The sequence below is a fragment of the Ailuropoda melanoleuca genome, chromosome 13, assembly GCF_002007445.2.
Source record: "Ailuropoda melanoleuca isolate Jingjing chromosome 13, ASM200744v2, whole genome shotgun sequence".
NCBI classification, from domain to species: Eukaryota; Metazoa; Chordata; class Mammalia; order Carnivora; family Ursidae; genus Ailuropoda; species Ailuropoda melanoleuca.
In genome coordinates this window covers 13,053,798-13,070,294 of record NC_048230.1, presented here as the reverse complement: position 1 = coordinate 13,070,294, position 16,497 = coordinate 13,053,798, and the positions used below count along the sequence as shown (strand labels likewise).

General features: G+C 35.1%; 1 protein-coding gene and 1 pseudogene across 2 annotated transcripts in view; both read left to right on the top strand.

Annotated features, from left to right (window-relative positions):
- The window catches only part of VMP1 (vacuole membrane protein 1), a 125,271-nt gene that overhangs the window by 54,511 nt on the left and 54,263 nt on the right, over positions 1–16,497 (top strand). For both annotated transcript variants that reach the window (XM_019803877.2, XM_002923315.4), the window contains one exon: positions 7,702–7,833. In XM_019803877.2, coding sequence (XP_019659436.1) covers positions 7,702–7,833 — 132 coding nt within the window. The remainder of the gene's footprint in view (positions 1–7,701; positions 7,834–16,497) is intronic.
- LOC100464091 lies at positions 2,422–2,886 on the top strand (annotated as a pseudogene).

Here is a 16,497-nt window from a genome sequence, read left to right as displayed (position 1 = left end):
AAGAGAAACCCTTTGGAGTTTTCCCTGTTCATGAATGACATTCAGGAGGAAGGCATGAAGCCATAGGTACCACAAAGCAATGGATGCCAAGTAGACAACAGGAGGGAAAAGGAGTACAGATAATGGAACTGTACTACTTTGCAAAATTTTACCAATGTTTATAAATTTGATAAACACATAGCAAGTGGTTATATATCAGACCCAGACTGGTAAACATTATATGTCTTTCTCCTATATTCAGATACTGTGTTTATTCTTAGAGGGCTCATTTCATTTTCTGAGTTGTTGATAATAATGAAGTAAGGTCAGATATTTCTTAATAAACCAAAGTTTACTGTAGAGGAGGTATCAGACTATATGGTTGTCTGTGGTGATCTTACTTTCAGTTGTACCACTTATTCTTTTTATGGTTTGCTTAAGTGAATTTTGGGAAGCTTTCAGACTATATGTTCAGTGGCAGATTATTTTAATCTATACAAAGCATTCTTTTTTTTTTTTCATAATGCCAAATTCATTCAAGTGTGTGTGTATCATTGAGGAACAGTTCCTTTGCTAAAGACTTTCTGTTATCATTTAAATATTTTTTATCATTTGGACTCATTAAGTTGTATGTTCCCTGTAACTTTTTTCCACTAGCAGTGTCTTATGAAATAAAACCTATGGAACAGATCACTTAAAAATCTTAACTAAAATGAGCATGAATACCATACCCACAGAACACATACATTTGTTTCAACGTTAGCAAGTATGTTGGGTGTTATTTTTTTTCCAAACTATTGTCTTTGTTTTTAGTATAAGTTATTTGTGTGTTACAGTATATATACTATAACCTAGTATGTTGTATTTTAAAAGAATTATAAGGGAAATGCCATATATTGAATTTGTTGAATATGAAAGACAGGAAAAATTGTCATATTTCCTGCTACTCTTTTATAAACACTGGAAACAAATTCATTGTACTGGTTGCATATGTTTTATAAATTGGATCACATTAGTCTTTTGGTGAAAAATATTATTAAAATAACAAGATACTTGGAACATGCTAGAAAGAGACCATGTATATAGATTTTGGTTTTCAGTTTTGCTTTTGTTCTTTGATAAATGATTTACATGGATGGATTAACACTAATGCCAACAAAGAAAAACTTCCATTGCAGCTGGCAGTGATAATTGCCTACTTCAACTCCTATAGTTCATATTGTCTGAAGTGCTCATTTGGCCTGGCTCCATGCATGCCTTAAATGGGTTAACTTGGCTGATGGAGTGTCTTACTTTCCCAAATAAATTTTAAGCTCCTAAAAAATATAGACTATGTACCTTAAATTTATTACCCTCACAGCAATCAGCATTAATTAGGCTTTGCACATAGTACAAGAATGTCGATCAATACTGATTAATTGGCTGAGTGCTCCTCATATTTCCTTTTCTGAAATGATGTGACATGTATAAAGTACAGCACATATCAAGTTATGTTTAAATTGGTTCCTTTTGTTCTCAACATTTATATGGATACTCCTTCCAACAGAAGGTGCTGGGAAAACAATATTCACATGCAAAAGAATGAATTTGGACCCTTATCTTATGCCTTATGTAAAAATTAACTCAAAATGCATTAAAGCCCTAAACTTATGAACTAAAATTATAAAACTCGTAGAGGAAAATGTAGAGACAAATCTGCATGATGCTGGATTTGGCAGTGGTTTTTTAAATATGACATCAAAAGCATTAGGCAACAAGAAAAAAAATAGATAAATTGAACTTCACTAAAATTAAAATCTCTTATACATCAAAGAACACTAATAAGAGAGTGGAAAGATAACCCACAGAATGGGAGGAGATGTTCATGCATCATGTATCTGATAAAGGTTTAATATTCAGAATGTTTGAAGAACTTCTACAACTCAACAACAAAAGACAAACAACCCAATTAAAAAATGGGCAACGAACTTGAATAGACCTTTCTCCAAAGAAGATTATACAAATGGCCAGTAAGTGCACAGATTCTCAACATCATTTAGTCATAGGGGAAGTGCAAATCCAAACCATAAGGAAATATCCCTTTATACACACTAGGACGGCTGTTGTTCTTTTAAAAAGAAAACAGCAAGTGTTAGGATGTGGAGAAATTGAAATTCTTGTAGATTGTTGGTGAGAACGTAAAGTGATTCAGCTGCTGGAGAAAAGAGTTTTGTGGACTTTCAAAAACTTAAACATAAAATTACCATATGGCCCTCCTCTAATTCCACTCCTATGTAAATACCAACAAAGAACTGAAAACTGGGACTCAGGTATAAATATAGATACTTGTACTTCACTGGTCAGCTGCATTATTCATATTTTCAGAAATATGAATTGTGGAAACAACCGGGTGTCCCTCAGCAGATAAATGGGTAAACAAAATGTAGGTGACCATCCACTGCCATGGCCAGGCCATGAGCTGCTTTCCACTGCTTTGGCGTCTTGTCCAGAGCTGGGGCCTTAGGCTTGGTCTCCTATGGGGTGGGGTACACGGTGCCATTTCTGAATGCCTACAGGAAAGAGCTCTTTGACAGGACCAACAAACACCATTTCTTACACAGCCTGACTCTCTTAGGGGTGCCCCCATTGCAAAAAGTCCCTCTGGGCTGGGTTATTGCTAGCCTCTGGGAACCACCTTATTTGCACCAGCTTTTACTACTAGACTCTGTGTGGAGACCCCAGGGTCCAAACTCTAGCCCCTGTAGGAGGAAGCCTCCAAATCTTGGGCTGGCTAGCCTTGGCTCTTTGAGCTTCCTTGCATTTGATTTCTGGGTACTTCTTTAAGAGTTGGAGCAGGGATGGGATTATAGAGGGGGGAAAATGTAGTATATACATAGAATGGAATAGTATTCATCCATAAAAAGGAATGAAGTTCTGATTCGTGCCACAATATGGATGAACCTTGAAAACATTATATTAAATGAAATAAGTCATTACATAGAAAGACAGATAGTGTATGATTCCACTTATGTGAATTGTCTAGAAGAGTCAAATTCATAGATAAAAGAAATACATTCGAAGTTACCAGAGTTGTGGGGAATGAGAAGTTAATGCTTAATAGGTGCACAATTTCCATTTGGGTGATGAAAAATATTGGAAATAGATAGTGATGATGGCTGCACAGTATCGTGAATGCAATTAGTGCCACTTAGTTTTATATTTTTAAATGGTTAAATGGAATACAGTCATAAAATGTCCATGCTACTGAGGTTGAGAAACTTAATTTAGAATGTGTTGGCCTTGATTCTTACAGTTTACCCTTTAACAGATGTGGTCCCATTTGTGTTCAAATCCATATGTTTTTTTCAAGAGAATGTCTTGCTTGATTAAAAACTTACTGTATTGGGGCGCCTGGGTGGCACAGCGGTTAAGCGTCTGCCTTCGGCTCAGGGCGTGATCCCGGCGTTATGGGATCGAGCCCCACATCAGGCTCCTCAGCTGTGGGCCTGCTTCTTCCTCTCCCACTTCCCCTGCTTGTGTTCCCTCTCTCGCTGGCTGTCTCTATCTCTGTCAAATAAATAAATAAAATCTTTAAATAAAAAAAACTTATTGTACTTAGCAAAGTAAAATATCTTTACAGATTTCACTATCATTATAAATGTACTGAATCAGTAAAATCATTAAAATACAAAGTACTTTGAGTTATAACGTAAAGACCAGGGTTACCCTCAATTTCAACTTGGTCATTTGGGTCTTTGGAGCATGCTAAAATGAATTGTTTGATATTGTTGATCATTGTTAATATTTTTCATTTGCATCTTTTGATCTTCCACAATTTGGCTGTACCACCAATGCACGGCTTCACAGATTTTTTTTCACTCATGAATTCCAGTAACAGTTGTTTTGTATCCAAGCACTGGAGATTCAGAGTGAGCAAAACGAACAGTCTCTACCTCATGGAGCTTTACATTCTAGTGAGGGATAATTATCATGAAAAAAATGTATAAGTAAATATCATGGGAAAATTATATATATATATATGAAGGAGAAATCTGTATAACACAAAAATTTTCCCTAAATTGTGATTCAGGGAATATTTCCATGAAGAAGCAGTGTTTCAGTTCCGGTCTAAAAGTCATAAAGAGTAAAGCGGGACAGCAGGGCAGGGAAGAAAAGAGCATGTGTGTTGACTTTTAGATAAAGAGCATCACCTTTAAGGTTAGAGGGTGTTTATGGTTAGAGAGTGTTTATTGTGGTAATATATACATAATCCATTTTACCATTTTAACTGGTTTTTTGTTTTAAGATTTATTTATTTTAGAGAGAGAGAGAGTGGGGGGGGATAATCTCTATTCTACTTTCTGCCTCTTTGAGTGTCTAATCTAGACACCCCATATAAATGGAATCCTAGAACACTTGTTTTTCTATGTCGGGCTTATTTCACTTAGCGTAGTGTTTTCAGGTTTTGTCCGTGTTGTATCCTGTCAGAGCTTCGTTCCTTCCTGAAGCCATTTTAAAAATGACCTAAGGGAAACTGGAAGCAAATTTTCTCTTATTTACAAAACAGTCTTGATAATTCTACTAGAATTGTATAATTCTTTTTTAAAAAAAAAACATTGCTGTAAGAGCCCTGAATTTCTCAGTGGTTTCAAGCTTACCCTCCTAACTTCTGCTTTTAACCTCTGATTTATGTTTGTCATTGGAATATGTAATAGAAAAATGAGTTTGTTTTAAAAAAGTATTAATACACAGATAATACAAAACTGTAATTTCTGAGAGTCCGCATATATAAAAATTCCTGCTTTCCGGATTTTTACGATTAAACTTAAGATTCCCAACATGAAAAAGCAAAATGCTGGTGATTTGCTTGTGAATCCACTGGACAGAACTTTTTAAAAGCGTGAAAATTCAGGATTTTTCTCCTCCCCCAAATCTTTGAATAAAATTGACACTGCAGGGGCGCCTGGGTGGCTCAGTTAAGCATCTGCCTTAGGCTCAGATATGATCCCAGGGTCCTGGGATGGTACCCCGCATTGGGAAACTCTGCTCAGCGGGGAGCCCGCTTCTCCCTCTCCCTCTGTTCTCCTGTTCCTGCTGTCTGGATCACTCTCTATCTCAAATAAATAAATAAAATCTTAAAAAAAAAATGACACTTCAGGAAGATATTTCCCTCTTGGTTTTGCATATTTTGTGCATGTTAAACTCTTCTCCAATTCAAGAAGCAGGGACTTCAGGGTAATCAATTGATATGGACCGCATGGTTTTTAGAAGAGCTTTCTGAATTATTGCTTGACTAAAAACCACTTGTCTCTTTGTTTTGCAGTAGGGAAGCCAGTTATTTCTTCCCCTTAATTAAACCTAGGCTGACAGTTTTTAGTGTTCCACAGTTCTGTTTTGGTTTTTTTGTTTTGATTTTGCAAGAATTATAAAATTGTTTTGTAAGAATCATGAGATTATGGGACTTCAGTATCTAATTTGAGAATAATGACTAAATAAACTTTTATGTCTAGAATATAATGTGTTTTGGAGGACCTGTCTGGATGACTATATTTCTTTTATTTATTTATGTAAAAAACAGTATTGACTCGTGTTCATCGTTCCTGTTTCTTGATAATGTAGGAAAACATGAGCAGAATTAAACCGTAACAATAAATATGGTCAACCAAGTATAAGATAGTATGTAACTCTTGATTTCATTTCAATCCATTATTACTTCCTTTTTAGCTTTAAGGAAACTTGTCATGAGTTTGAATCATGTGATTGCTTTCAGAACTATTGAACATTTGAGTTAACAGGTTTTAAGAGAAGTTCATGTTTTGAATAAAATGTTGCAATTAATTTTTCTTCCCATTTTTTGTAATGGGAAAAAATTTAAGTATGGAGAATTATATAATTAATTTAATGTATTATCACCCAACCTCAGCTAATATTAATTCCTCACTAATATGATTTATCTACATCCTTTTCACTTGGTTGTCAATTATCCTGAAGCTATCCTATCTAACACACCACATTTCATCTGTAAATGTATCAGTGTTAGGACTTAAAAAACATTATCACACCTGAGAGAAATTAGGAATAGTCTTTTCAAGTCAGTTACCCCTTTAATGTTCAGATTTTTCTGATTGCGTTTATTTCCTTGTTTTTTGTTTCAAATTTATTTGTTGTTGAAACCATGTTGTTTGTCAAATATAGTTTTCCACAGTCTGGATTTTACTGATTGTATCCCAGTGGGGGTAGTTCAAATATGTTTCTCTGTTCTCTGTGTTTCTTTTGATTTGATAGTTAGATTGAGAGTCTTGAAAAAAACTTTTTTTGACAAGAATACACTTGATAGTCTTGTGTATTTGTATCACAAAGTATAATAATATCTGATCGTCTTTTTGTGATATTAGCACCATTGTACAACTCCATTATTTTATTAGGGGTTATAAACTGGGGATATTCCAATCACATCATTTTTTCCTTTAGTTATTGACTAGAATATTTTTATAAAGAGAAACCTCCTTTTCACCAATTTGTCTACTCTGAGATATCTTTCATGTAGATAAGACAGGATAAGTAATGGATTCTTTCCCTTTCTTTTACCTGTTTTTTAAATAATAAATTGGTTCTCTGATATCCTCTGAAGTTGACTAATGTTCACTTTTTTTGTTTAGCAAAATATGATTTGTGTTTTATTCATATATCCTTCGTTGTATAGTCTCTCCTCACTTTCTTCTCTGTGTTCTCCAAGTATAGCCTGATTCTTTTGGCACTTAAGTATATTCTTTTTCAGAACTCTTGTTTCACATGTGGATAATGCAGTTTCATTTGGAGATTGTTGATTCCACACATCAGGCTATAACAGTGTGAACACAAAATGTTTGAATTTGATAATGTTCTTTGGGGATTCTTTTCAAGGCATTTGCTGACAAAGTCATAGTACAGAGTGAATAGAAAGACCTAAAATTTTTTTCTGAGAATTACCAAAGCTTTTTCATTCACTATGACTCAAGGCAGAGAAGGATGGTTCAAAGTTGAGAATTGTCCTGGAGACTCTGTACCTTTTACATTATTATCTTGTATTTAAGCATTTTAAGTCCAAACCAAGTTCCTGATTCTCTTACCTTTGTTTTCATCCTTATGTCCTAAATTGATTGAAAAAAAAATTCTCTTCAAAAACAAGAATCCACAAAGTGACTGAAACATGAGTCACTCAATGTCCTGAGGAAATAAACATTTTTCCTGCGGTGAAAATTTATCCATCCTAATGTTGAGTTTTCAAGGGGCTTCCTGACCACAAATTGTTGAAAGGTTTAACTCTGCACAAAATAAAGTTGTATTGAGATTAAAGCAACACCCTAAATACCAGAAGATTTCCTAGAAAAAAAATTTTTTTAATATTTTATCTGACATTCTACTGGTGAATACTCATTACCAAATCATTTGGAAATTTGAAAAGGGGAAAAAAACTGGCAAAATAACAGTATAAGTAGAGATGCTAGAGAACTAACACTAATTTCCTATCTGCAATGCGCCAGCTATTGTCTAAGAGTTTATATCATCTTGCCTGACATTACATAGGTCAGTATTAGGGCCAGGATTCACACTTACGTTCTTTTGATTATGTAGTATATGCTTTCCTCCCTAACACATACATCTTAACATGCTTTTGATGATGTAGAAAAATATAGATTTGCTCTGTTTAGTGTCACTGTGTTGGGAACAGAATCTGATGTGAGTATTTGGTTTCGCACATAGGGTATCGGTACAGCAATTGGAGAGCTACCTCCATATTTCATGGCCAGGGCAGCTCGCCTCTCAGGTGCTGAACCAGATGATGAAGAATATCAGGAGTTCGAAGAAATGCTGGAACACGCAGAGACTGCACAAGTAAGCACAGTAGGAAAAAAACAGAATACTTTAATTATCCTTAAAGAAGTATGGCTAAGGTGAAATTGTTAATAGTTACTTTAAAGAAGAAAACTGCCAGCGTAAAAATAAAAAATACACGGTTTGGGATAGAATATTGAAAAGCTGAAATAGAAAAGTGATTATAATCTTGATTTTAGAATAGAGAGATACAGAAAGTCCACGAGACAACTCAGACTAAGCTGAAACACCTGGCCAGAAACCAGGGTAAATTTTTCTTGCCAGTGAAGTTAAGGAGCCGAAACATTTCTTTGTCCATTATGTGTTTTTAAGTATTACCAAGCAGACCACTAACTAAATAAGGGGGGCAAATAGGTGAGTCAGGCTATGAGTCCCAAATAGTTGAACTTCTGAATAAATTTTTGAGAATAACGTCAAAATAGTTTACCATGTTTGGAGGAAATTATTTGGGAGCTCCTAATTAAGAAAGGACAAATTACAAGGGTACCTGGTCAGCTCAGTTGATAGAGCATGCAACTCTTGATCTCAGGGTCATGAGTTTGAGCCCCACATTGAGGGTAGAGATTACTTTAAAAAAAAAAAAAAGAGGGTTTTTGGGGCACCTGGCGGGCTCAGTAGAGCATGTTTTTCTTGCTCTGCGTCATCAGTTTGAGCCCCACATTGGGCGTAGAGTTTACTTTAAATATCTATATACACATACATATATGTGTATATATATATACACACACACACACAATATATATATGTATTTATACATATATATACACTTTTTAAAGAAAGAGAGGACAATTACAATAAACTTATCCTTTAACAGTGGGGGGGGCAAGGGGAGGCTGAGGCCTTTATACCCGAGTATAAACTATATATCAACCTGTATCTTTATGTTATAAAATAGGTGTTTTATTCTTTGCAGGAAAATTCCTGAGAATATTATTAACTGATTGAGTCTCCATCTTAGGAATGACAGTAGAAATCAACATAGACAAAAATAAAAAAGATATAAAAGAGAGACTTTTGAGAGATTATATAGAAAATACATTTCCCTTCCCAGATTTGTTTATTAACCTATGAAATGAAATTCTTTGAAAAATTGTCTTATTGTTTTGTGTTTGTAAGTGCATGTGCCCACATAAGCGTACACACATTTTTATGAGAAGTGAGTTCATAGTTTTCTTCTCAGTGGAATCTGAGACTCAAAAAACCATTACCCTGGAGGGGGAAGAAAAAAAATTAAATATATATGTATGTATATATATGTATGTATATGTATGTATATATATGTGTATGTACATATATATGTGTATATATACATATATATATATAAAGATTTTCTTTATTTGAGAGAGAGAGTGAGTGAGAAAGCACAAGCAATGGGAGCGGCAGATGGAGAGGGAGAAGCAGGCTCCCAGCCTAGCAGAGAGCCTGACACAGGCTGGATCCCAGGACTCTGAGGTCATGACCTGAGCTGAAGGCAGACGCTTAACTGGCTGAGCCACCCAGACTCCCCAGAAAACATGTATTTTAATGACAGATGGGCTTTTTAAAAAGGCATTATTAAGTGGAAGTGCACTAAGGATAGTTACAGTTTTTAATTGAAAGCAAAACTTTCAAATATGAATATAGAATAGCCAAATAACCAAATATAAAACAAACAAATCAGAGAGCTATGAGCATCTGCTGTGTGTGGAAAGAGACAGGTTGGCCTTGGTATTTGTTTTGTCTTATCTATCAACCAGGTACTATGTCTCTTCTCCTCACATCATAATGCTTTTATTAATGCTAATAGTTGTTACTAATATAAACAACTTTTTAATTATTTTTAATGCTTTTTAAAACCCGGTATCTAATTTGACCCTTGTGTTAACTGAAGTAGTATGGAAAGGTACTGTTCTTCTAATTTTATAGAAAACTTCAGATCTAGAAGTTGTTACCTCCCTAATTTTACACACTTAGAAGTAGAGCTAGAACCAGAACTCAGAATGCCGGCATCATTATTCCAACTACTGAAACCATGTCCATCCATAGACTAAATGACTGAGTATCTTCAGTAGCAACAACTGATAACACCTGGAATTGTGGCAGTGGTTAATGTATGTCATTTAACATCTCAAAAACTCCTTTTTTCATCTATATAAAATCAAGCTAAAGTAGAATAAGTCTAGGATGCTTGTAGTTTTGAATTTTTATGCTGTGGATTAGATGCCAAGTAGGTTTAAGTATTGTTCTCTGTTAAGTCAACTAACATACTGTCGTTGTTTTCCTTTTTTTTTTTTTTTTAAACTTTTGTTTTGGAATTAACGTTTTTTTCATTTGCATAGTTTTTTCAATCTCTTCTGTCCCTTCTACCAGCTCTGTAAAACACCTTTCTATTATCACTTTCCACTTGGTAACACCTGTAAGATAGTATCAATTCTATTTTCTTTCTTGGGAGTCCTCACTCAGGAGCTCCCCCCCACACCCCACCCTGCACTGCAATCTGGACTGTATTCTCTTGGATTCCCTCTGCATAATTGCTTCTTTTTCCATTTGGATCTCTTCTTTTGTTTTTGTTTATTTGTTTTTATTTTTTTTTAGTAATCTCTACCCCCCAACATGGGGCTCAAACTCAACGACCCTAAGATTAAGAGTTGCATACTCTACTGACTGAGCCAGCCAAGTGCCCCTGTTTTCTTCTTTCTTGATTTATTCCTTCATTTTGGTTGAATACATTCTACCGTAACTTCCTGAGAAAGAATGAGTAGATGGAAATTCTGAAAATGCTTTGTCCTTCGTTCACACTTAGTTAACTGAATGTAGTATTCCTAGTTGAAAATCATTTTTTTAACTTAGAATTTGGAAGTCATTGCTCAGTTGTCTTCAGATCTATGGTGTTGGTATTGATGGAGCTAATGCCATCCTGACTCCTCTTCATATAGACTTACTGTTTAACTCGCTTAATGTTCAGACTGTGGATACCTGCATAACCATGTCCTGAGCCCAGAACCTTTGGTTCACTTTGTCTAGAGACTATACTTGATGTCTTTTATGGGTGCTAAGTAGGGGTGGAACCTAGGACTCTACTTCTTATACAGTCTCCTCGGGAAATCTGGGTGGCTCAGTCAGTTAGGCTGACTCTTGATTTTGGCTCAGGTCGTGATCTCAGGGTCGTGAGATCGAGCCCTGTGTCAGGCTCTGCACTCAGTGAGGAGTCTAGTTCTCTCCCTCTCTCTTTCCTTCTGTCCCTCTCCCCACTCATGCTCTCTCTCTCTCTAAAGTAAATTAATCTTAAAAAATAACATACAGGGGTGCCTGGGTGGCACAGTCGTTAAGCGTCTGCCTTCGGCTCAGGGCGTGATCCCAGGGTCCTGGGATCGAGCCCCACATCAGGCTCCTCTGCTAGGAGCCTGCTTCTTCCTCTCCCACTCCCCCTGCTTGTGTTCCCTCTCTCACTGGCTGTCTCTCTCTCTGTCAAATAAATAATAAAATCTTAAAAAAAAAAAATAACATACAGTCTCCTTGGTTTTGGCCCTACCCCAGCCTCTTCTGCAGTTCAGCCAAAGGTACTTTTTTGGAGTTCTATAATGCAGATCACTTTGCTTCTCTTCCATATCCTTCACTGTAGGTTCTCAGGTATAATCTTTTTTTCCATCTTCCCTTGTCTTCATTAATGCTCATTTCATCAAAGACAGAGTTCGTGTTTCTGCTTTTAATTTTGGGGGGTTATTATTAAGATAGGAGGTATTCCAGCTATCTATTTTTGAGTAATAAACTACCTCAGTATTTACTGGTTTAAAACAAAAACATTTATAGTGCTCACATATATGAAATTTACTCAAAATGGCTTGACTGTAAATTGGAGAATTTACTTTCAAGATGGTTTATGACAAATTGATTCTGGCTGTTGGCTTGGGAGTTCAGCTGGACTGTTAGTTTGGGACCTCAAGTTACTCTTCATGGAGATTCTTGGGCTTCCTCTTATCATGGCATCTGAGTTCCAAAAACGTGTTCAGAACGAATTTAGGTGGAAGATGCAAGGTTTCTTATGATGTAACCTCAGAAATTCCAGTTACTCTGCCACATTTTGTTGGCTAAGTAAGTCGCTAAAGCTAGCCCAAATTCAGAGAGGCGAATTAGAGCCTACCTCCCAGTGAGAGGAGTAAGCAGGAATTTGCAGCCATCTCTAACCTACCACAAGCTATCTTGAAGTGGGAACCTTTCTGTGATATCATTTTTAATAGAATAGAACATTGACAAACCAGAATTTCTTTATAGGAGGGGAATGGGATGGTAAATGATCTTGAATTTATATAATGTAAAAGTGTGTTGAAAAGAATTTAGACCTATTTCCTTGAAAGGGGGAAATGATGAACTTGTCAAATATCCAAAAGTTGTCTCTCCTGTGGCAAGAGGATATAGTCATGCTGAAAAACTACAGAGGTAAACTTTGTCTTAGAATCAGTCGGTAGAGGTTTTCTGAGGCCCACAATGTCTTAATATTGAAACAAAACAAAAGCAAAAAACCCAACTGCCTATCAGTTTTAATTTTGTAGAAATGGAATTGCTATTTCAAAAAGAATGAACGCCTTATCTCTCTCTGTGATACCTTTCATGGATCCATGCGCAGCACTTCCTGCATTGTGTAAAATACTAACTGAATGACTCATTTCATTCTTTGCAAGTTTTTGATTCTAGGATTATAAATAATGCATTCTGTAAACTTGTTACCATCTAAAAGCTCAACCTCTTAAAAACTCAGATCTTCTAGAATTTGATGAAGTAGATTATGCTTCATTTTGTACGTATGATTTGAGCTCTTGAAGACTTTTGAGTCTTGAAGATACTTAAATCTTTTTCTTCCATTAGGGCAAACTCTTTTTTGGTTCATCTGTTATGGCCCTGATTATTTTAGTTACTTTTTGACTGGATCTTCTCTAATTCTGCTTTGTTTGTTTTGAGTCGTGGAAACCAGCCTGCACACAATACCTCTGATAGTTATGAGGTTTGGCTGCTTTCATCCTGTAAAGCCAGTAATTACAATCACTGTTTTAGGATAAACTATATATTTCTAATTCCCTTGTTTTATATCCGCTTATATTGAAAGATCAAGTAAGCAGAATGTGGGCATTCTGTTTCATGTCCTTTAATCAGAAATTACATATTCTTTATTAACATTTCATTTAAAATTTACCCAGAATTGTGGTTATATGTACTGTAAACCAATTATCCAGTCAAACTAGAAAATAATTAAGTGAAATAATATGATAAAAGACTAATTCATCCCTGACAACTATTGATTTTCTTTCTGAGGTCAATAAAACTATGTATAAGGCCCTTTAAATGAAGGGCCGCAGTACAACTCTGAAGTAGGGATATTTTTCCTGATTTGGACAGGAAGCACATTCAGGAACACACAGCCAGTGAATCTCAGAGCCGGCACCCAGCGCAGTTTTCTGACATCAAGATTAGTAGTACTGTGCTTACTGTACTACAACATAGCAACATTTTCCTCTAGGTTAATGCAATAAAAAGTGAAGAACCAATTTAAAATTTTTTTCTTTCTCCTATATTTGATTTGGTTTTTCTTTATGGCCTTTCATTGTTTTGTTTTTTTACCAGTTTTCTTCAGTTCTGTGGCTTATTACAGATTTTAGCATATGTGGGTATATTTATCTCTGTATACTTTTTCCCAGATTTAGACAAGGGGTTGTGTGATGTTTATAACTTTCGTTTATTTATTTTGCGGTTATAGGGGTGGGGGTAGAATAGTTGGGGAGGGAACTGTTGCCAGTTTTCCACATTATAAATTATCTGAGAGAGTACTAATATTTTAATTCATTATTCAAAGAAGAGTTTCTGACTGTGGCTTAGCAAAAATAAGTTCTTGTTTTTGTTTGTTCTTGCTAACACTGTGGACCATTACTATGTCCAAGTAAGATCTATTATACCTCAGCTGTTTTGATACATTTTTGTGACGCATTCTTGTTTTTGTTTTTAAGGTATTCACTATGCAAATAAATCTATAACAATTTACAAAGATTTTTTTGTCATTTTATTTGTAAATAGTGATCTTAAAAATATTTTTTATCTTTTCAGTAACATTTGTTTTAGGCTCTTCACTTCTGTTTTTTTCTAAATTTGCATATTTTAAAATTACATAAGTGCTTAAAGTAATAGGATTGAAAAAATCCAGAAGTAGTAAAAGTAAAAAGTGAAAGCCCACATACCTACTTCCCAGAGTGGGATAATAATTACCACGTTCTAGACTGTTGTCTTTGCATATATAACTTTTAAAAATAAAAACTAGAATCATACCATAAATATTAGTCTGAAGTTCCTTTTTCATGTGTATGTCATAGACATTTGATACTGATTTTTAAAATTGTGTTATTATGAAGTGACACAGTTCACTGTGGAAAATTTATGTGCGTATTTAAAAACAATTCCTCTATCCTTCAGTTTTTCTATAAGCATCTATAAGAGTGAATTGTATATATTGCTTTGTGACTTGCTTTGAATATAAAAGCATCCTATGAATGTTTTTCAGTGTCATCGAATATTTTCTATATCTTTGCCTTTTATAACAACTTTCTTTCTGGTTACAAAGTATGTTTATTATATAACATGTTGAAAATACAGGTAAACAAAAAAAGAAAGAAAAAGACTTCATCTAACTCGTTCATTTACCCATTTTTTATATTTAGTATATTTCTCACTTTCTTATTGATTGACATTTTTAAGGAGATCTCTTTTGTCATATGCTTCTGCTGTTTTTTCCATATTGTTTATTGTGTGTTTTTATTATGCTTTACTTCTTGGATACAAGTTTACTTTTTTAAAAATTCTAATATCTTAGACTTTCCCTTCTGGAGTAATGCCTAAAATTATCTTCCTGAACCTTTACAATTATGTAGTGAATAATCAGCCGTATTTCCTTTTAGTATATTTATGGTTTGACTCTTTTATCTTTAAATATTTACTAAAATGTTTTTATCATATAATGTAGAAATCTAACTTTCTCACCTTTAGGTAACTAGCTATTTATTTGTCATTCCAACATTTTCCCAGTGATATCAATATGTTAGTTTTGTCTTACACTTTATGGTTATAAATTGGATGTTACATTTTTGTAAATAGTTATTGGTATATAAAAAGATACTATATTTGTATTTGTTTGGTAAGCTATAACCTTACTGGTATCTTTTAGTTATATCTTAGTCATTGTGATTTAAAAGTTTTTATAGTATTCAGGGGCGCCTGGGTAGCGCAGTGGTTAGGCGTCTGCCTTCGGCTCAGGGCGTGATCCCGGCCTTCCAGGATCAAGCCCCACATCGGACTCCTCGGCTGGGAGCCTGCTTCTTCCTCTCCCACTCCCCCTGCTGTGTTCCCTCTCTCTCGCTGGCTGTCTCTCTGTCACATAAATAAATAAAATCTTTAAAAAAAAAAAAAGTTTTTATAGTATTCAGTTTCACAAGGATCCAAAAGTTTATCTGACTTTGGTGCTGGAATTTCCAGCACAGACACATGCATTCTGTAAAACCCCCAATTTGATAGGAGCACTAAAATATAGAAAAGTTGGATCAACTGTAGCTAAAACAGGAAATTAAGTAAAATGAGTAATATGAGTGGGTATTTAAATTTTAAGATTGCCTGAGCCTGGGGTAGAAAATGTGTTTTTTATTCGTTTAGGTAAAACCCTTTGATAGAATAAGTTTATCAGCAGGAAGAATGAAAAAAATACTTGGCTCTTGTTGCTTTATCATGTGCTCTCCAACTAGGTTAAAGGGTGTATATGCTTTTACTAGGAAATTGTTACTAGGTAGCAATTTTACAGCCAAGTATTTGCTTAAATTCTAGTTTTGACTAATGGTTGGATTTTGTACCATAGATATTTTGAGGAGAATAAGAGATTATTAATACATTTATTTGAATTCAGATTCTTTATGGTACCTCATTTTCATGAGTACAGTACTGAGATTAGGCAGTATTTTTCCACTAAACTGACTTCCTTTTGTTCTTGGCTTTCTATCATGTTTTCACTAAATGTCTGTGGGAGGTAGACATGAATAAATGTAGCTTCCTATGACCTTGAACTATTCTAGCATAATTTCTAAAATACAAGTCTAGATAGCTGTTTTATGTGCTTGATGGACTATTTCATTCAGGGTTTTTTGGGGTTTTTTTAATGATTTTATTTATTTAGAGAGTGCGTGCACGTGCAAGCAGAGGGAGGGGCAGAGGGAGAGAATCTCAAGCAGACTCTGTGCTGAGTGGGGAGCCCAACGTGGGGCTCTGTCTCATGACCCTGAGATCATGACCTGAGCCAAAATCAAGAGTCAGACGCTTAACTGACTGAGCCACTCAGGCACCCCTCATGTAAGGTTTAATTGTTCTCTTTATGATATTCTTTCTCTTCTTTGTTCCTGATCTCTGTTAATGATGTCACCATCCTCGTAATCACAATCAAAACTGAGTCATCTGACTCCCTCTTTGCTTCCCATATCCAGTCATTCTTCAAGGCCTGTTGACTCTGCCTTCTTAATATCTTCATATCTGTCCTCTCTGGTTCAGATCTTTACTGTCTCTTCCCTGAACATTTCCAGTGACTCCCTAATAGGTCTCCTCTTTACTAGTTTTTTTCCCCTCAGTCTTTTCCTGAACAAAGCAACAAAAATAACTTCCTGAAAA